The 22,690-nt window shown below is 38.4% G+C and overlaps 1 protein-coding gene across 2 annotated transcripts in view; it reads right to left on the bottom strand.

Moving 5' to 3' along the window:
- The window catches only part of SOAT1 (sterol O-acyltransferase 1), a 76,229-nt gene that overhangs the window by 7,918 nt on the left and 45,621 nt on the right, over window positions 1-22,690 (bottom strand). For both annotated transcript variants that reach the window (XM_004424984.3, XM_087438481.1), the window contains 11 exons: window positions 15,452-15,600; window positions 13,935-13,994; window positions 9,162-9,269; window positions 8,014-8,296; window positions 6,774-6,852; window positions 5,915-5,996; window positions 5,335-5,380; window positions 4,524-4,653; window positions 2,685-2,782; window positions 1,441-1,539; window positions 8-143 (listed from right to left, as the gene is read on the bottom strand). In XM_004424984.3, coding sequence (XP_004425041.1) covers window positions 8-143; window positions 1,441-1,539; window positions 2,685-2,782; window positions 4,524-4,653; window positions 5,335-5,380; window positions 5,915-5,996; window positions 6,774-6,852; window positions 8,014-8,296; window positions 9,162-9,269; window positions 13,935-13,994; window positions 15,452-15,600 — 1,270 coding nt within the window. The remainder of the gene's footprint in view (window positions 1-7; window positions 144-1,440; window positions 1,540-2,684; window positions 2,783-4,523; window positions 4,654-5,334; window positions 5,381-5,914; window positions 5,997-6,773; window positions 6,853-8,013; window positions 8,297-9,161; window positions 9,270-13,934; window positions 13,995-15,451; window positions 15,601-22,690) is intronic.

Below are 22,690 nucleotides of genomic sequence, written 5' to 3'. Positions count from 1 at the left end.
TACTTACTTCCAAAGAACATGAAAAGCACGAAGAGCACTGGATAGAAAAAGCTCAAGCAAACAGCCAACGCATACTCGTGCACTACAGCAGACACAGCAAAGACAGCTAACATGGCAAGTGATTTGAACTTCTTTGTGAAAAACTAGGGTAAAGGAAAATATTAAAAAAGTAAGTAATTGAGCATGAACTATATAAGACACAATTATCACATGCTAAAGGCATCTATTTAATCATTTATATTTGATTTTCCAAGTCTATTCCACGGATCAATCCAAATGCATAAAAATAATTACAAAAAAACATCTATGCTTAAAAATCCTTATCTTACTAAAATGAGGCATTTTCAAAACCATTAGTTGAAAGATCTGGGAATATTTTCAAAAACATTAATAACTTACATTTGTAAGTCACTATGGTTGACAAAACATTGTTTTCATATATAAACAGACACATCAAATCTCAACCTTTAGAGTCACACTGTATGTTAGGACAAGCATCCTCTCCTTTTTTTTTTTTTTTTTTTTTTTGCTGAGGAAGAGTCACCGTGAGCTAACAACTGTCACCAATCTTCCTCTTTTCGCTTGAGGAAGATTCATCCTAAGCTAACGTCTGTTGCCAGTCTTCCTCTATTTTGTATGTGGGCTGCCACCACAGCATGGCAACTGATGGGTGGTGTACGTCTGCACCTGGGAACTGAACCCAGGCCGCTGAAGCAGAGTGTGCTGAACTTAACCACTAGGCCACCGGGGCTGGCCCTATCCTCTCTATTTTTACAGGTCACAAAACTAAGTTTTAGAAAGAAGGGACTTGCCTCATCCATAACTGAAACTACACTTATAAATGAAAGAAAAGGCAATAGAGTAGTATCTGTACCACAACATGCTGCCACTCAGCCAAATACCGTCCTTACTCAACAATTAAAAAGTGCAATCCAGAGACCAGCATTAATCAACCAGGAGATTCAAGATTACACTTCATCAGTCTAAATACATTCTGCTCTAAAGAACGTTTCAAAGACATATATCACCAATTGGAGATGTAAATCTAAACATAAGTGTTTCTCCACTTTTAACAAACAAAGGAACAAAAACAAAAAACAAATGAAGAGCTAGAGGGAAATTATGTGTTAGCAATAAGATTCATAAGAAATAATCCATTATTGGTGGATCATTTCAACTCCTCCAAATACCTCCATGCATTCTTACTTTGTAATCATGTAAAATAAAATCCAGAGCAAAAGGATGGTATTAGACCTAGTAACTGTACATACTGGTCTCTAAGGAATACCATTCAAAGCAGAAGGTTTCTTAGACGTAAATGGCTCACAAGAGAATTGAAGACAACCACCAAGCATAACTTCTTCCAGCTGCACAATACTAATACTTTCTAGAAAGGAATCTCCATTTCTTGAACAACATCAACCAAATCCTGCTGCTTACCCAGAGAAAGTCCTTGTAAGCATAGTAATACAGCCAGTCATGGACCACCACATTCCAGGTCCTGTAATAGTTGGAGTATGACGTGGAGTTCCACCAATCCTGAGGAAAAAAGTAAAGGTATAAAACTACACATATACACACGAAAATCAAAGCAAAATCCCCTGAATATTCCCAAAGAACATACACACATAACATAATACCTAGAGTGTGTTATGATAAACTCTCAGTCCATACACAGACCTCAGGAAAATCTTAAAAGGTATTTTGGTTATTGTGTTCAAAATGACACTAATTCTAGTTCTATATATGATTAAGTCCCTAGGGTCATTCTGTCTCATTCCCAAATAAGTTATGATAAAAGATATAGAACATATGGAATCACTAAATCTAATGTTCATCTAAATAGCAATCAGTAAATGCCCTTTACCTTGCTAAAACACAATGAGAGAATTCTAAGGTCACGCAGACTTAGATAGTGTGCTAACTCTAAAGAGCTGTTAGCTAGCATCATAAACAGCAAGATTTAAGTGGTACAAGGAGTAAGATGGTGGCCACCTCCAAGTCCTGGTGCTCCTCTATATGTATCTTGCTCCTTATATATACCTAACTTTAAGATCAGACCAATGGAATCAGATATCTAAAGTATGCTACCCACATTCACTATTTCTTTAAGAAAGGAGTGACAGGCTTGGAGTGTTGCCAAAACAACAACATATCAACCTCTAGAGGACTTTAGGTGGGATTATAGAATACTATGATCCACTCTGGTGCTAGTTAACTTAATTCCAACTTTGGAGGTATAAGAATACTATTTTAAGCAGAATTAATGCCTTTCAAAATAAAGGAGGGAAAAGTTATTTCCTTCATGAGCTGTTCAACCATCTTACATGGAGTAATTTTCTTAAATCATTCCTACAGCACCAGAGAGCCAATTTCCAATGAATGAACCATCAGCAGGGTCTCATAATGCCCTCTAGACACACGCTTTCCCATCATAATCACCAATACAGGATCCAGGAGAAACCTTATGCGGTATTAAGGGAGCACTTATTACAGGCAGAAGAAAAGGTAAGGCTATGCTAATTATATCAACATCAGAATTTCGGACTTAAAATTGATAAAACTTGTGGGAAAAAAAATTATTTCACAACGTTTATGTTAAAAAGCTAGTAACCAACATCGTTCAAATACGTAACAATGAGGACACAAACGTGAAAAGAAACATGAGTCCAAGTATACATTACCTTATAAAACATCCTGTCACCAAAGCGCAACATCTCGGCAAAGGCATTGAGCCAGCAGTGCAAAAAGGCAAAAAAACTAAGGAACAGTATCAGCACACCTAAAGATAAGATTAACAATATTCTGAGTCTTTCCAAATAGCTCACATACCACGCAGTTAATTATATGTCATTATTTGCTTAGCTGGAATTATTTTGTAAAATAAAAGTTATTATTCCAGGTTACCCATTCCAGAGATGATACAATATTCTTTGCAAGTTAATTATTTTAATTTTATAAAGCAATAACTTCCTCCCAAATGGGTTTTACAGACAACAAATGACCCAGTCTGTTTTTAATAAAAATGCCTAGATGTATGGCTTAACTTGGTACCCATGGCCGTTTAAAATTTGGCCCTTAAGTATTCCTCTAAACCAGTTATTTAAAACTGGGGGAGATTTTGCCCCCCCTTTTCCCTGGGACATCTGGCAATTCTGGAGACATTTTTGGTTGTCACAACTCAAGAGGTAGGGGTTGTGCTACTGGTATCTAGTTGTTAAGAGGCCAGATGTCACTAAATATCCTACAATGCACAAGACAGCCCTTCAAAACAAAGAATTACCCAGCCCAAAACGTCAACAGTGACAAGGTTAACTTATCTCTGACTCTACTCCCAGTGTCATAAACATCATCCATAACTGGACTTCTGACATTCTAAAACACTCCATGCCTTTGCATCCATCCCACTACCTGGAAGCACCTCCTTCCACCACTTCTCTGCCAGGCAAATGCCTATCTATTTTTCAATACCCAATCTTAAATGTCATTTCCAATATGATACAAAGTTCATCAGCACTTTGTTTATCCTACCTATGCAGTATATATTACACTATATTGTAAAATATCCATTTACATGCCCACCCCTTTCATTCACTTGTTTACTCAAAAAATATTTATAGAGCATCTATTATGTATTAGACAATATGGGAGACAGTATGGCTGGCTGACTGGCTATAAGACACAATCTTGGATCTCAAGGAATTTGTAGCCTAATGAGGAAGCCACACAAGTATGTAACACATATCCTACTAGAGGGACAGATAAAAGAGCTCACTGGAGTACATCTTGGGGGCAATTAGGAAGGGTTACTAGCAGAAGTCCGGGAGAGAGGGAAAGGAAGAGAGAAGGTGATGACAGAAAACATTACCAACTTTTAATAGGTAGGAAAAAGAGAAAGAGTAAGTAAGGGAAACTATAAATACAATTAAACTGCAAGCTTCCAGAGAGTGAAGAGTATGTATGCCTTGTTCACTGCAACAGCCTCAGTAGCTGGCATATGACAGGTACTCACATATCTCTAGGAAAAAATAAGTGGAATGAATGAAGTTAGGAGATTGAGGTATGGCTGGAAAGAGAGGAGAATAAGAAAGAGTGGCAAGAGGGATGTCAAATGTGGTCCACAGCATCCAATGCTTCATGGAGATCAAACAGAATAAGGGCTAAACCATCTACTGGATTTAGAATCAGGAGATTCTGGTGATTTTAATAAAGCCCATTTCAGTGGCCTGGTGGGATTAGGAGCAAGATTACAGTGAACTGAATAGTGAATGGAAAGATAAAGCATCAACATGGACTATCTACAGTCAGAGAAAGCAAAACTTGAGTGACAGAAGACAAATGAAAAGACTGACCTGACACCGAAGTATACTTCATTAATTAGATTGATGGAACGAGGTCGAGATAGGTATAGACAGGTAGATAAGTTTACAGTGAAAAGCAGGAAAATCAAAGGGGCTCGTGTAATAGCTTTCTATTTTCCTTGCAACTTTATGAACGGCCAATTTAACCAGTACCCATGTTACCTGGCAAGATGGAGTTAAACATACATAGGACCAGAACACGAGCGCTGAAGGGCTCCTGTTTGATATTCCGAAACAAGGGGATGCAGAGCCTTTCAAAGACGTAGTATACATAAAAAAAGCTACCAAAAACCTGGAACATAACAAAGACATAATTATAATAATGATGACTTGATAAGGAAAGACGGAAGATGATTTTTTCCTTCAAAAGAAGATACAAATGTGACCCTTAAACTAACGTTTACAAATAGATTCCGTTTAACACTAGTCTATAAGATTGCCAACTGTAATCTTTCAGAGATATTACTCAAGCCTAGCTTCTACCATACCTTTTCCCAACCCTTTATCAAATGGCATTTTTAGAAGATCAGACTCTTGGAACCTGCTTTTCTGGCTACATGAAACCTATAAAAAAAAGCATTTATTTCATAAATGGGTATTTGATTGAGACAAGAATTTATGATTCTGATAACGGGTTGGGGGAGGAGTTGGGGGATGTCAGACCACACCCACACATAAAATATCCAAAAATAAAAAACCACGAGGGGAGGGGGAAATTAATGTAGATGCTTACTTAAGCAACCAAATGCAATTACTTTATTTAAAATAAATTCTTTCATTGAGGAAAATTACCTTTGATGTTGGCAATACAAACATCACTTACTGTACTGGGAATAGTTTAAAAGACTTCAGAAAGAGTTCTAGAGATCCCAGTAAACATGAATTTACCAACGCATTAAATATATTAAATTATTATTCGAATTCTCATCTCCCACCAATCAGCAAACCTAAAGCAGGTTAAAAAAAAATTTACCTGTGCAAACTGCATAGCAACATAACCCCATCTTACAGTGGGAGTCCTAAAAAGAAATAAAATAAGCTTTCTAAATAAAGTAAATAATTGAGCTTTTTTTTTTTAATTATTTGTTTATTTATTTATTTTTTCCCCCCAAAGCCCCAGTAGATAGTTGTATGTCATAGTTGCACAGCCTTCTAGTTGCTGTATGTGGGATGCGGCCTCAGCACTTCCGGAGAAGCGGTGCATCGGTGCGCGCCCGGGATCCGAACCCGGGCCGCCAGCAGCGGAGCGCGTGCACTTAACCGCTAAGCCACGGGGCTGGCCCTAAATAACTGAGCTTTAATAAAGATCCTCACAATCTTGTCCTACAAAGAACATCATTTTTGACATATGAAATATTTGTATAATTCTGTCAAGAATCATTGTAATCAAACTGGATTGCCAGAATCACCACTTGGGGCTTCTCATGCCAGTGAGAAAATTAAAACTCATTCTGTATTCTCTGTAGCCCTCCATGAACTGGTCCCTGCCTATCCCACCTCACTCATGCCACACTTCTGGTGCTCACCACATGTCTACTTCACAGTGCCGTTACCTGGGGTAGTTGTCACGGTAGATGAGGGTAGGAGCAAATAAGAAGTACAAGTACTGGTTGACTGTGGGTACTGGAACAGTACCTGAAAAAGGGAAACTAAGCTTATATCAGAGGCTCTTCAATTTCTCTCAGCACAACTACAAGGGGAAAATAAGGCAGCACAGACAGAGAAGGATAAAACTACCTTTCTTCTTAGCTCATGTTGTTTCTTCCTGATTTCCCAAAATGATGACTTCTTATTCTTATATTAATTGAATATTACCAATCCCTCTAAACAAAGTTATTGCTGTGACTTAGAGATAACCTCTAGAGTTTGAAGCAGCAATTCAAAAAGAGTAAGCATACATGGGTGTGATGAGTCTATAAATTCTATAAAAATAACACAAAGTTAGAAGAGTCTAATGATTGATGTCTTTAAATTGTAGGTACAAAGGAAAAACAGGAACAATCAGGAAATAATGACATAGTCTTCCAGGGGCCAGCCTGGAAGTGGTTAACAAGTGGTTAAGTGCATGCGCTCCACTGCAGCGGCCCAGGGTTTGCAGGTTCGGATCCCGGGCATGCACCGACGCACGCTTGTCAAGCCATAGCTGTGGCGGCGTCCCATATAAAGAAGAGGAAGATGGGCACGGATGTTAGGTCAGGGCCAATCTTCCTCAGCAAAAAAAAAAAAAGAGGAGGATTGGCATCAGACGTTAGCTCAGGGCTGATATTCCTCACACACACGAAAAAAGAGCTAGTCTTCCAAATCAATATGGATCCTATATACTTAAAATCAAACAATGTCTACAGAATGTAATATGCCATCCCAGTAAACATCAAAGGTTGAAATATCCTTTGACCTAATGTAATTACATACGTGATTTCTCCTTAGCTGAATTTAGTACCCGAGGCACATTCTCTCTGACAAATGAATGGGCCTTCATTATCAAGCGAATCTATAAAAGGAGGGGGGAACAAAAAGATGAATTTTGTATCATTGCCATCTCCTATAAGCAACCCCAGAACAACACTAGAATATAGTCACATAGAGAACTTCTTAATTTTGCATATACCAACTCAAGTTCACTTTTATAAAATAAAGCAAATGACAAACTCTAAAGAAGGACAAGTTATTACTCAATTTTGCATGTAACAGCACTATCTATTACAAGTATATTACAAATTAAGAAAGCTGGTTCAAAGAAAGTCTGAAATGTTCCTTTCTACTAGTCAAATAGAGCATTAAGATAGCCAATATAAGTCAGAAAATTCTGAAGGGTGTATAAACAAAATAAATCCTTTATTTAAATGTCTGACGTTTCAAAAGTAGAGTTTTTAATTACAAAAATATTTTATAATTTAGATGACTTCTACAGAAAGTGTTCAAGAACAAAATCTGAATTTTTCCAGGACATGAAGCATATTATGTTAAGCGAAATAAGCCAGACAGAGTAAGACAAACACCATATGATTTCACTCATATGTGGAAGACAAACAAATACAAGGACAATGAGATCAGATTAGTGGTTACCAGAGGGCAAGGGGGTTGGGGGTGGGCATAAGGGGTAAAGGGGCACATATATATGGTGACTGACAAATAATAATGTACAACTGAAATTTCACAATGTTATAAGCTAGTATGACCTCAATAAAATAAAATAAATTAAAAAAAAAAATTTGAGGGCCCAGCCCCGTGGCTGAGTGGTTAAAGTTCCACGCGTTCTGCTTTGGTGGCCCAGGTTCGTGGGTTCAGATCCTGGACACGGACCTAGTCCACTCACCAGCCATGCTGTGGCAATGTCCCACATATAAAATAGAGGAAGATTGGCACAGATGTTAGTTCAAGGCTAACCTTCCTCAAGCAAAAAAAGAAAAATTGAATTCATCCAGAATATTTCAATATAATTTATTTCAATTATCAAGAATCAAAGAACACTGAGTAACAAATTTTAAGAGATGAGATGATCTAGTTTAATTTTATAGATAATAGCACAAAGAACCAGACATGAAAATTTATCCAACTAATACAACTAAAAATAACAGAATATCAGTAGTAGTAGTATTGTTATTATTTTAACTAAGCAAAGCATTGCATTGGGCAACACTCAAAACCTCACCTGTTCCAGTATAACGATGCAGCGGGAAGCTGGTGGCAGTGTATATGCTAATACAACATATGTTGGTCCAAAACCTAGAACTCCAATCTGGAAGATCATGAAAAGTAAGCCGTGGAAGAGAGAATGGATCACTGGATGAGAACTCTTGCTATAGCCTCTGGCCCAACGTTGAAAGAGGAAATAGGGAATTGAAAGTGTGCACAAGAACATGGTCCACCACGTCCACATAACAACAGGAAATTTGCCAAAAGCATAAAAAAAGACACTGAACTCAAGCACCAGCCTGGGGAGAAAAAGCACAGAGAAAGAACACAAAAGTGAATTTTTTATATGCATTGATTCATAGAATTCAATCCAATTCAGACCCAAAACTCTCAATCTTAGGAAACACAACATTAATAAATTGAAGTAATGGACGTAATAGCTGTGCTAGATAGAGAACTGCTTCTAAGCCTCTGCTTTACAATATATCTGAACAATAAATTTTCTAAAAGCCCTAAGATAATGTGGTCTTTGAACACAAGATACCTAAGATAACCCGGAATAATAAGACTTTGCACTTCTCAAAGATTAGATTCTCACATTAATAAATTTTAAACTCTACAATATTCTATGGCAAAGTTAATCAAGTATTCAAACAACAATCACTATTATGTACCCAAGATGACTTTTCAGAAGGAAATAGGTACAATTCAAAAATCTATTAATATATTATTATATCATTATCTCAAAATTCAATTTTCTAATAAAGCCCATAATTCAGTGTCTGATTACCACACTGAGATTTTTAAAGTTACAATTTGATTTTTATATTAAAAAGAAATATGTTTTTCAAACATTAAATTTCCATAAGCTACTTATTTTTAGTAACAACTTGGAATGCATACCATAGTAGAAATATTGGTAAATCATATATAAAAAATTCTCCAATTTAGGAAAATTACCTAGAAACTAATTACAGTCTATTAAAATAGACCACTTTAAAAACAAAAGCAATGAAACTTCTAATATTCTTTTTAGTTGTATTTTTTAGGAGAGGAATCTCATCCTCAAATCAGCTGTTCTGGGATTTTCTAAAGCAAATTTAACCAAATCACCCTTTATCATAATTTAAATCAACTAACCAAACATCCTTTTTCTTGTCTTACCTTCCTTCATCAATGTAATCTACTGCAAGTGTGCTGAGGATAAAGAGAATGAGGAGGGCAATAAACATGTGATATATTGTTCTGATGTGGTCCACCTCAAACAGCTCACTGTAAAGACAGTTCAAACAAATAAAATTAATAATCTATATTTAATTTTAAAACACCATAAAGACTTTACTTCAAAGCAGTTCAGAAGATGCTTAATCCACCCTCCAAAAACATCTAAAACAGTAATCACAGAATATTAAACCCGCTGTAGAGGTAGTAAATGACATGACCAACGTAAAAACTTAATGGAAGAGCTTAGGGAAAGGCTCCTCCCAGTAATGATACTGCCCCCTAGAAGACAGCATAGATATCAAACACTGAAAACAAATGGTGTGCATTCTTGAAAACCTGCCAGAAGTGGGGGCTTTCAAAAGTAGACAAAAAGCCATTCACTGAAAACAGGGAACACAGAAACTATTTCAAACGCTAAAGTTTTTTAAAAATCCTATTCTTACATTCCACTCCCAATACTTAACTAAAATATAGGAAGTACTATCTATTTCCAAGATGTTAAGATTCACACAAAAGCATTTCTACAATGTTGATATATAACCAACTACCACCCTGTGTGTCTAAAATTTAACCATTTACAAATGCTTTTGCTTTCTATCCTCACAGATCTTTTTATTTGACTAAGACTGAGCTACTTTTCTTTTAAAGCATAGCAATGACTTTCTAGATGACTTTTTCTAAATAAGTTTTCACACTTGACTGAAGTTTTTTAGCTTTGTTTTTGGAAAGATGTATGCTAATCTTCTAAATAACTTTTTGAAGACTCTAAAATACTATTAAATCTCTAGATTAAGGATCTTAAAATTCTAATAAGAACCCACTTGAGCCATAGAATATGTGTTTTATTTTCTTGGTTAAAAACATTTTCTTTTTTTTTTTTATTTTATTTATTTATTTTTTCCCCCGAAGCCCCAGTAGATAGTTGTATGTCATAGCTGCACATCCTTCTAGTTGCCGTATGTGGGACACGGCCTCAGCATGGCCGGAGAAGTGGTGCGTCAGTGCGCGCCCAGGATCCGAACCCCGGGCCGCCAGCAGCGGAGCGCGCGCGCGCACTTAACCGCTAAGCCACGGGGCCAGCCCGAAAACATTTTCTAATTAAAGCACATTTTGATTTTGTTTTTCATATAGTACAATTTTATCATTAAAATCTTAATTATAATGTTCAAAGTAATTGTTTTATATTCCCTTTTATGTGAAAAGCCTGCATTTCCCCCAAATATAGATTTTAAAAGATATATCTCTTCAAACAAAAATGTTGCAAAACACTGAAATAGTATTCTACATTACATGTTCAGAAAACTTTGGCCTTCTCATCCAAGTTAAATAATACAGATGAACTTGGCTCACAGAAAAGTGAATTTTGGTAAGCATAAGACACATTTTTAAAGAAACGAACATTAAGACACTTAGATAATTTTCACCAGCCTATTTCAGATGACCTGTACTAACACAGGTTAAATTACAGCAGTATCCTAATAAATGACTGAGTAAATAAATAATCTACTCAGAAAGCATGACAAAGGAAATATTCATCACCTACCCAAAGTGTACCTTTACTTTTCAGTTCACAAAATGAGGTCACCACAATTAATTTACACTGCTTATTAATTTTTTCATAAAATCCACATAATCAGCATTCTAAAATAAGTAAATCTGAGAAAACTATCAAGTCTCTAAGCTGGCTAGACAAAGAAGAGATGAAAAACATTTATACAGGCGTACCTCGCTTTATTGCATTTCACAAATATTGCATTTTTTACAAATTGAAAGTTTGTGGCAACCCTGTGTTGAGCAAGTTTTTCAGCACCATTTTTCCATTTGCTCACTTCATGTATCTGTGTCACATTTTCGTAATTCTCACAATATTACAAACTTTTTCATTATTATTACATTTGTTATGGTGATCTGTGATCAGTGATCTTTTTTTTTTTTTGTGAGGAAGATCAGCCCTGTGCTAACAACTGCCAATCCTCTTTTTTTGCTGAGGAAGACTGGCCCTGGGCTAACATCCGTGCCCATCTTCCTCCACTTTATATGGGACGCCGCCACAGCATGGCTTGCCAAGCAGTGCGTTGGTGCACGCCTGGGATCCGAACCGGCAAAGCCCAGGCCGCCACAGCGGAGCACACGCACTTACCCACTTGCGCCACCGGGCCGGCCCCGTGATCACTGATCTTTGATGTTACTGTTATAATTGTTTTCAGGTGCCATGAACTGCGACCATATAAGATGACAAACTTAACTGATAAATGTTGTGTGTCTTCTGACTGCTCCACCAACCAGCTGTTCCCCATCTTTCCCTTGCCTCAGGCCTCTCTATTCCCTAAGACACAACACTATTGAAATTAGGCCAGTTAATAACCCTGCAATGGCTTCTAAGTGTTTAGGTGAAAGGAAAAGTCACACATCTCTCACTTTAAATCAAAAGCTAGAAACAATTCAGCTTAGTGAGAAGGCATGTCAAAAGGTGACACAGGACAAAAACTAGGCCTCTTGCGCCCAACAGTTAGCCAAGCTGTAATTGCAAAGGAAAAGTTCTTGAAGGAAATTAAAAGTGCTACTCCAGTGAACATACCAATAATAAGAAAGTGAAACAGCCTTATTGCTGAGATGGAGAAAGTTTTAGTGGTCTGGATAATGGATCAAACCAGCCACAACATTCTCTTGAGCCAAAACCTAACCCAGAGCATGGCCCTAACTCTATTCAGTTCCACAAAGGCTGAGAGAGGTGAGGGAGCTGCAGAAGACAAGTTTGAAGCTGGCAGAGGTTGGTTCATGAGATTTAAGGAGAGAAGCCATCTTCATCACATAAAAGTACAAGGTGAAGCAGCAAGTGCGGATGGAGAAGCTGCAGCAAGTTATCCAGATCTACCTAACACAGTTAATAAAGGTGGCTACACTAAACAACAGATTTTCAATGTAGACAAAACAGCCTGATATTGGAAGAAGACGCCACCTCGGACTTCAGTAGCTAGAGAGGAGAAGTCAATGCCTGGCTTCAAAGCTTCAAAGGACAGGCTGACTCTCTTGTCAGGGGCTAATGCAGCTGGTGACTTTAAGTTGAAGTCAGTGCCCATTTACCATTCTGAAAATCCTAGAGCCCTTAAGAATTATGCTAAATCTACTCTGCCTGTGCTCTATAAATGGAACACCAAAGCCTGGATGACAGCACATCTGTTTACAACATGGTGTACTGAATATTTTAAGCCCACTGTTGAGATCTACTGCTCAGAAAAAAAAGATTCCTTTCAAAATATTGCTGCTCACTGACAATGCACCTGGTCACCCAAGAGCTCTGATGGAGATGTACAATGAGATCACTGTTGTTTTCACGCCTGCTAACAAAACATCCATTCTGCAGCCCATGGATCAAGGAGTAATTTCGACTTTCAAGTCTTATTAGTTAAGGAATACATTTCATAAGGCTATAGCTGCCATAGATACTGATTCCTCTGATGGATCCGGACAAAGTCAATTGAAATCCTTGTGGAAAGGATTCACCATTCTAAATGCCAGTAAGAACACTTGTTATTCACAGGAAGAGGTGAAAATATCAACACTAACAAGAATTTGGAAGAAGTTGATTCCAACTCGCATGGATGACTTTGAGGGGATCCAGACTTCAGTGGACGAAGTAACTGCAGATGTGGTAGAAACAGCAAGAGAACTAGAATTAGAAGTAGAGCTTGAAGATGTGATTCAATTGCTGCAATCTCATGACAAAATTTTCATGGATGAGGAGTTGCTTCTTTTGGATAAGCAAAGACAAAGTTTCTTGAGGTGGAATCTACTCCTGGTGAAGATGCCGTGAAGATGGTTGAAATGACAACAAAGGATTTAGAATATGACCTCAAATTAGTTGATAAAGCTGTGGCGGCTTTTGAGAGGACTGACTCGAGTTCTGAAAGAAGTTCTGCTGTGGGTAAAATGCTATCAAAGAGCATCAAATGCTACAGTGAAAACACTCGTTAAAGGAAAAGTCAACCGATGCAGCAAACTTCATTGTATTATTTTCAGAAATTGCCACAGCCACCAACCTTCAGCAACCACCACCCAGATGAGTCAGCAGCCACCAACATGGAGGCAAAACCCTCCACCAGCAAAAAGATTATGACTCACTGAAGGTTCAGATGACGGTTAGCATTTTTTAGCAATAAAGTATTTTTTAATTAAGGTACATACTTGTATTTTAAACATAACCCTATTGCAGACTTAACAGACAAAAGTATAGTGTAAACGTAAGTTTTATATGCACCAGGAAACAAAAAAATTCATGTGACTCGCTTTGTTGTGATATTCACTTTATTATGGTGGTCTGGAACTGAACCTGCCATATCTCTGAGGTATGCCTGTATATCAAGAAGGTAACAACACCAAAACTCTCTTGAAGTGGTTTACCTAATTAGAAAACTTTTGTTCTAGCTCTTTAGGTAACCAATTCTCTGCAGCACAACTTTAAGGCATTTATCAGAGGACAGATAACTGTTCTTATCTCTAATTCCTCCTTTGAAACAAGATACAGAACCAGAAAATCAGAGAAAAGGAGCAAGAGACAAATGTACAAAAAGAAGTATCAAAACTAATGATTTACATGAATACAGAACAAACTCATTAACCATTCATAGATTAAGCAGTGATTCTAACAATCAGAATAGTCTGATTTTTTTTAATTCAAACTAATAATTAACAAAACCAACAAAAAATACTCACTCTAAGAGAGATCGCCTTACAACAAAAATCTTTCCGTGTTCTGGAGGTGCTCTCAGATCTCTGGGAAGAGCAAAAAATTAAAACAAAATATAAGTACTTCAAGTACGATGAGAAATTTAAACCTACGGATAAGAGAAAGAACGTTACCAACTACAGCATGTAACATCAACTGCCTTTTCACTATGATCAAGGTACTGTGTTGAGGGTTTTATGCGTGTTATCTCATTTACTCCTTCTGAACAACGCTATGATATAGGTACATGCATATATGGTTAGGAAGAGATGTTAGGCACCTCTAACAAGAGCAGCATTCAAAGGGGCCCAGCTCCTATGGAAATGCATTCCTGGCACCACACATTGACAGCCACTCTTCCTCCTCCCAAACATTCATAAGGTCATAGACAGGCCTCCAGCCATACTTTACTCCAGTTCACATACTTTTAATGGTCTGTCCTCCAAAACTGCACTGTTTGTGATACTCTCTCTAATGTCAAAGGACTTCCAACAATCCTCAACAGCCTCCTGATCTTAAAGGGCTCCTCCAGTTACTAAAATCACACATCTTAACATCTAGCATTATCATCTTTAAGGCTTTCTGCAGTATTGCCAACAAGTCTGTCAACTATTACTTGTCAAAACTGTCCTCCAGAACAGGAGAGACTGACAGAGACCACAGAGGCACAAAACCAAGAAGAGCACAGAACGGTAGATTAGCACACATTGGCCTTTGACAGCCACCCCTCTAGTGCCCTGGATGACTGACCAATTAGAAAAACATACACTGGGGCTGGCCCGGTGGCGTAGTGGTTGAGTTCGCGCACTCCACTTTGGCGGCCCGGGGTTCGCAGGTTTGGATCCCAGGCACGGACCGACACACCGCTCATCAAGCCACGTTGTGGCAGGTGTCCCACATAAAGTAGAGGAAGGTGGGCACAGAGGTTAGCCCAGGGCCAATCTTCCTCAGCAAAAAAGAGGAGGATTGGCAACAGGTGTTAGCTCAGGGCTAATATTCCTCACAAAAAACAGAAACATACACTAATTGCACTGTACTTTATTACAAGTATTGTATAGAGCACAATAGAAAGGTAGTATAACAACGTACTGAAGAGCAAGGACTCTGGAGCCAGACTCTGGGTTCAAATCCCCACTGTGTAATCTTGGACAACAGTTAACTGCTCTGTGCTTCAGTTTCCTGATCTGCACTATGCAGACAGATACAGCATCTACCTCATAGGGTCCTTGTTTAGTCTAAATGTAAAGCACTCAACCAGTGTTGGCTGTATTATTTTATTATTAGCATAGTCTTAAATGAGGTATGCATGTTTATTATACCGCACACAGTAAGATGAAGAAACCCACCCTTCAAGTGGTTAAATAATTTGCCCAAGTCAACACACCGCTAATAAAAAGTGGTGCTAGCATGTGAACCTAGGCATTTTTACTGCAGTCCACATTCTGACCACTAAACTATACTAGAGTAGATGTTTGCATTAAAAGAAACTAATACTTATACTTACTTAGCTCTATGGTTGTTCTCTCCTTTAAGAACAGAAAAGGTTGTGAGAGCACATCCACCATTGTCTAATGATGCTGATTTTTCAATGAGATTATTCACAAAATCATCAAAGTGACTGCCAACTTCCTTCATAAAAAATGGCTTTAATTCCTAGAATTTTAAAACAAATAAAGGAAAACATTAGGAACTAACACTATTACCATTTTTCTAAAGGGTTCTCTTTAATAAAGCTGGATCAAAAGTAATCCATGTTAAGTGAGTTCAGAAGTAAAAACAGAAAAATGATTTTGAGAGCTGACCTATGGTTTCAGAAATGGCTACTGAAAAAGCAACATGATGATTTACGTATTTTTAAAAATTTATACCCTTTTAAACATAAATCAAGATATCAAAGTAATCACCTACTAAATGAACTCCCACAAATGATATATAAAAGCAAAATAACAGAAATGATAAAAAGAACAGTCTACTTTTTTCTCTTCAAATTTTATCAGGAAAACAATAAAAAGTAAAACTCAGTATTATATCACCATTAAATAATTTTAAGTCTGCTTTCTTCTTAAGCAATTCCTTCACCCCCAAGTACTGTTTATATTTTATATCATGTCTTTTCTTATGATATCAACATTTATACAATAATGTTTATTCTTACCTCCATAGCTATATATTTATCTAACCATACACACACACTTTCATAATATAAAATTGTTATACATTTTGGTCCCAGACTATTTTTTTTTTTATATTGGTGAGGAAGATTAGCCCTGAGCTAACATCTGTTGCCAATCCTTCTCTTTTTGCTGGGGAAGATTGGCCCTGGGCTAACATGCGTGCCCATCTTCCTCTACTTTATATGTGGGATGCTTACCACAGCATGGCTTGATGAGCAGTGCATAGGTCCGCATCCAGGATCCAAACCTGCGAACCCCGGCCGCTGAAGTACAGCACGAGAACTTAGCCACCGGGCCGGCCCCGGTTCCAGACTATTTTTAACATCTTAAAACTTACACATCCACGGTTTTTGAAAAGTATGATGGAAAAAAATGTTTCTTCAGATTATAATAGGCGACCCTACTGTGGATGCTCAAATTATAAATTTGGATATTTTTAAATTGATAGGACTCATCTACATAAAGAAAAACAAAGTGTTACTTACTAATTCTTCAAGGAAAAAAAAAGTGCCTTTTCTTCTAACTAACTTATTTAGGTTGAACCTAAAATATCTGAAGTAGCATTTTTCCAGGTTCTGTAACACCAACAGTTTGACCAAGTCCTTTAAAGGTAAAGCCTAGGGCCGGCCCCGTGGCTTGGTGGTTAAGTGAGTGCGCTCCACTGCTGGCGACCCGGGTTCGGATCCCGGGCTCACACCGACGCGCTGCTTCTCCAGCCATGCTGAGGCCACGTCCCACATACAGCAACTAGAAGGATGTGCAGCTATGACACACAGCTATCTACTGGGGCTTTGGGGGGAAAAAATAAATAAATAAAATCTTTAAAAAAAAAAAAAAAAAAAAGTAAAGCCTAAAAACATCAACGTTATCTAATGGAACTATATGAAGGCTTTTCAAACTGCTCTGTCTCCCCCAGTTCCCAAATGCCTTTTGGGTCCTGTGCAGCGAGAACACCATAAGGTCCTGGCTCTCACAAGACAGCTGATGGAGATGGAAAATACAAGACATATACATATAAACAATACACAGAAGAGTACCTAAGTGTCATCTGAGCAATAAAACCATCGATAAAGACTCAAAGAACACATAAGAGTTTAGCAAAAAAATGAAAGCAAGGATGAGATGATTGGAAATGTCTTTTTTGAGCTGGGAGTTGAAACCTCGAAGGATCAGTAGGACTTAAGATTAAGTGAAAAGTGACAGAAGGAGACAAAGTGATAAAAAGCAAAGAGATGGGAAAGTATTAGCCAAAACAGAAAATACAAATGATGGAGGTTGCAGAAATATACCGAGGACCTATATTCCCTGGAAGAATAAATAGTTTTTATAAAATTATTTTTTCATATTAAGGTTATCTGTATTTTACTTTAGTTCCTTTTGCTTGTTTCATTTCACTCATATGCCCATCTTCATTTTGAAATTTTTCAATAGGATGCTTCCCCAACCAAAGACAAAAGAAATTCAAAAAAAAGTGACACAAAGAAGAAAGGTTCTTTTCTCATTTTATCTCTACAACTGGACTGATTAATAAACAGAGGTTTTTTCCAGTTACAAAAGTGTTGTCCCATGTAGAAATATACTAAAAGAGAAGAAGGGAAAGAATCCATTCATTCCACTAAGTGCTAGGTACAGTTCTGGGCACTGTTCTAGGCGCTGGAGATACAACAATGAACAAAACCAAATCCCTGTCCTCATGGAACTTACAATTCCCATGGGAGTAAACAGGACATCCAGTATGCCAGATGGTGTCACAGAGAGAGAAAGCAGAGGAATGGGGGTGGGAGGTGTTATTTTTCACAGAGAGGTCAGGGAAAGCCTCAAAGATAAGATGACACTGGAGAAGATCTGAAGAAGGTTAGAGGGCAAGTTAGTGGATATCTGTAGGGAAAATACCAGGAGGAAAGAAGCATGAATATAAAAAGCCTGAGGCAGGAACACCCTTGGCATGTCTGAGAAATAGCCAGGAAGGAGGATGCCATCCATAGCTGAAGCAAAAGCATAATAAGAGTTGAGAAAGAAGGGAAGGGTGGCAGGAGGGGGCTAAACCACGTAAAGTCTTAACATTTTATCCCTACTCATAGCAGTCCACGAAAATTTCACTCTACGTTAAAAAAGAAGCCTGGAAACTTGAGATGTGGCAAAGGGAAACCAGCCATTTCTTTTAGCTAGGATTCCTCATACGCTAGAACCAGTCCCCTTCCCAACTAAGTATTGGGTTAAGCAGACCAGAAGCATGAAAAAAAAAAACATAATAAACGTCAGTCAAGCTGCTGAAATCAGGTCCCAATCCACCCAAGTCAAGTTGAATAGAGCAGTCAACTTCTCACGGCAGGAGCTCTCCTGCCTTACTCACTAATCGCCCACAGACAAGCCTTTGTTATCTATACATTCCAAAGAACTTGCAACTTCTATAACAATCTCCACACCTTCACTCTCCTTATCAATTGTACCCTTTTCTTTTCCCCTTCCTCCTATTCCCGTCCTTCTCTTCCCATACTCCAAAACTCCTACTTTCTCTTCTTGTACAGTCATTCCAGAAATAAGGGTATCCCTTGTTATCCCAACCCACTATCTGATCTCAGGGAACAAAGAGATTGGGATAACAAGGAGTACTTCTATTATTGAGCACCTATGCTGCTAAACAAGATACACGTAGCCCTGCTCTTACTGAGCTCACTGTCTATCAGTGAGGAAAGACATCAATTATTAATGGTGCAGTGAATGCTACAAAGAAAGTTTAGAGTGAAAGGAGAACAGAGAGAGAGGAGAGAAAGTATACGAATAAATATCACAGGCATCTCAATAGCATGAGGGCCAGTATAAGGTGGGGACAGATGTCAAGTCTCCTTGTAACCTTCTTTTACAACACGCCCCCCCCCCATTTATAACCCCAACCTGTGACACCTGAGACAGCACTGAACACTGCTTGGGCGTGCTGAGCTAAATAGAGTCCTATTTTAATATGATTAATTCATGGCTTCTTTTCCTGCATGAAAACTTGTATGTGGGTAGTTCAGGAATCCATACTTGAGCTAATACAATACTAAGGAAAAAGATATCTTTAGTGCTAACAATAAACTAGTAAAAGAAATATAAGCTTTCAGCCAGGAAGACTTAGGTTCAAATTCTACCTCCACCATTAGTGTGCAGCCTCAGACAAGCTATTTCACTTTTCTAAGCAGTTAGTTACATGCAAAATTTAGATGAATAACATGTAACTTGCTAAACTGTTGTGTGAATGTTAAAAAAAAAAAAAAAAAGCCCCAAAACAAAAACAAAAAACCCTGCAAAGGGGGCCGGCCTGGTGGCACAGTGGTTAAGTGCGCGCGCTCCGCTTCAGCAGCCCGGGGTTCGCGGGTTCAGATCCCAGGCACACACCAATGCACCGCTTGTCAAGCCATGCTGTGGCAGCATCCCATATAAAGTAGAGGAAGATAGGCACAGATGTTAGCCCAGGGCCAATCTTCCTCAGCCAAAAAGAGGAGGATTGGCATCAGATGTCAGCGCAGGGCTGATCTTCCTCACACACAAAAAAAAAACCCTGCAAAAATGCACAGCACAGTAGCTGACACAGTTATCACTCTACAGATATTTGTTACTCTGTCCCCTCCCCCCCCGTCAGAGCTAACCTATGAAGAAAAAACAACAAAACAACATACAATAAAAACTACAATTTAAGCAAATTCTATCATTTAATGCTATTACTATTAGAAGGTTAACTATTTAAATCTGCCACATTCCTATACATAGTATTATACAACCTAGATGCCTGATGTTTATTTCTTAATGCCATTCCCTTCTTTCTCTGAGGAATTAAAGTTGATAGAAGCTGCCGCTACTAGGATACAAGGAAGAACATTAAGTTTCCTCAGCCTCCTCTTTTCACGTATCCAGGTACTGATGAAAATAGATGGTGACTGCTTATTACCGTCACTGCCTTTATAAGAGGGAATATAGAAGAAAACAGTACAAGAAGTGCTCCACTTCTGCTTTCTTCTGAGTTCTTCTATAACATGAAATTGGCATTAATTAGAACCTCAAAATATGATCACAATAAATCTGAATAATGTCTAATATCAGTAACCTGAAAGGGAGGTTGAAGGTTATAGGCTTTCTAATTTGCTTTTCTTCTCAATCTCACCTCTATTAATTTCATCCAGCCCATGGGCTATGATTGCACCAGCACGCTGACAGATGGACAGAAGGACAACGGAAGGAGGCAGACAGTTAACTAGAAACTACGAAAGCTGGGTGCTTAGGTAACCTGTTAAACAGAATCACTGTGTTTCAGAGCTCAAAGAGACCTCATTTGTTAAATAAGCAGCTGAACTAGACAACCCCTAAGATTCCAAGAAGGGGACAACCACCGTGCAGCAGAGACCCTATGGCTGGAACACACAGTGAAGGGACGCACGAGTGGTCAGAGATGAGGCTGGACAAGCAAACAGGGGCTAGATCACCAGAGGCCTTTAAGCTATTTTATCAATTCTCCATTTTATCCTAATGGCAACTGGAAACCAATGTTTTAAGCACAAGGTTTATAAATATACTCAGATTTGCATTTTAGAAAGATAACTCTTCTAAAAAGGCTTCCAAGCTGAGGTTACTTTGGACTGAGTCTTTATTAAAATGAGAAAAGAGCAGGGTCATTTACAGATAGCTAAAATAACCCTTTCAAAGGCAGAGAGGCATGAGAAAATAAAGTAGGCTGAGAGAAAGAAACACAAAGGAAAAACGTATACTGGGTATGGCATATAAAAAATTATACTCTGACTCCACAAGATCATCTTGCTAGTCCATGAATTACGTGTTTCTCTGATTCACTGCCTGCTTTGCAAAAAGAATCTTTTAACCTCACAGTGGCATGGAACCAGAAACCTGACCTTTTTGGGCAAAACAGGTAACAACAGAATAGGTAATATAGTCACACACTGCATAACGGCATTTCAGTCAACAAAAGACTGCATATACGACAGTGTCCCATAAGATTAGGTACCATACAGCCTAGGTGTGTAGTAGGCTATACCCTCTAGGTTTATGTAAGTACACTCTATGATGTCCGCACAATGACGAAACCGCCTAATGACGCATTTCTCAGAAGCGTGTCCCCGTCATTAAGCACCCCTGTGTGTACAGTGTTTAAGTCTTAAACTAAACTGACTCCTCAAGAGAGGTCTCCCCTGACAATTCACTCTAAAGTTACTGCATCTTATATTTTTCTTTCATTGCACTTAATACAATTTGAAATTCTATATATTTCAATTTTTCGGTGTCTTAATGTCTGCTTCCCCCATCTGACTTGAAACACCATGTCTTTTTGTTAATCACTGTATATCCAGCTCTCAGCAAAGCAACTGGCAAGACAGTAGGTGTTAATTTCCCAACAGCTTTTGAAACCAACCTCTGGCTCCAAAACTCCTACTCATACCACTGCTGGCTTTATTCAATGTCTATGATAAAGCAGAAAGGAATTATCTAAAAAAACTACCTAACCCTGATTTCTTTCTAGAAGCCATGAAGGGAAAGAGACTGAAAATCACTATTGTTGTTATTGCTGGTAATGGCTCTTACTTTTGTGTGTGTGTGTGAGGAAGATCAGCCCTGAGCTAACATCCATGCTAATCCTCCTCTTTTTGCTGAGGAAGACCGGCTCTGAGCTAACATCTATTGCCAATCCTCCTCCTCTTTTTTTTTCCCCAAAGCCCCAGTATATAGTTGTATATCATAGTTGCACATCCTTCTAGTTGCTGTATGTGGGATGTGGCCTCAGCATGGCCGGAGAAGCGGTGCATCGGTGCGCGCCCGGGATCGGAACCCGGGCCGCCAGTAGCGGAGCACACGCACTTAACCGCTAAGCCACGGGTCCGGCCCGGTAATGGCTCTTATTCATTGAATGACTGCTATATAGATACTCTCTTAGGGGCTTTTATATATTACTTCTAGTCTTAAGACAATCTCTGAAGCAGACAACATAATTCCTATTTTACATATGGGAGATCTAGGCTTGAACAAGTCAAGTGATGTGACTTGCCCAAAGTCACAGAACCTGTAAGCTGTAGAACCAGGATCAAAGGCCCGGTCTATACAACATCAGAGTTCACATCACATTAGGTTGCTTTCCATTGTACTTTATCTGAAATATTTTCTATATGATTAGCACCATAAGCCAAAAAAGCAAAACCTAAAAAAAAGTCAATGATGTGCATGTAACCTGAAAATGGTAGGTAATCTAATAAAAAGTAAGGTGTTATTTAGCTTAGTTCTACTGCAAACATTTCATTTGAAGGCAGCAATGTAGAAGAGGTTTACAGTCCTAAATAGTGCACTGTAATAAACTTCTCCTCCATATTTAAAAATAATAAACTTGTCTGGAAGTAAGTCTTGGGCATAATTTTTTTTTTTTTTGGTGTGAGGAAGATCAGCCCCAAGCTAACATCCATGCCAATCCTCCTCCTTTTGCTGAGGAAGACCAGCCTTGAGCCAACATCCATTGCCAATCCTCCTTTTTTTTTGCCCTTTTTCTCCCCAAAGCCCCAGTAGACAGCCGCATGTCACAGCTGCACATCCTT

The sequence above is a fragment of the Ceratotherium simum genome, chromosome 2 (assembly GCF_057802395.1).
Source record: "Ceratotherium simum simum isolate JZ-2026a chromosome 2, ASM5780239v1, whole genome shotgun sequence".
NCBI classification, from domain to species: domain Eukaryota; kingdom Metazoa; phylum Chordata; class Mammalia; order Perissodactyla; family Rhinocerotidae; genus Ceratotherium; species Ceratotherium simum.
The sequence above is the reverse complement of the archived record's forward strand: the minus strand, read 5'-3'. Positions and strand labels throughout refer to the sequence as shown.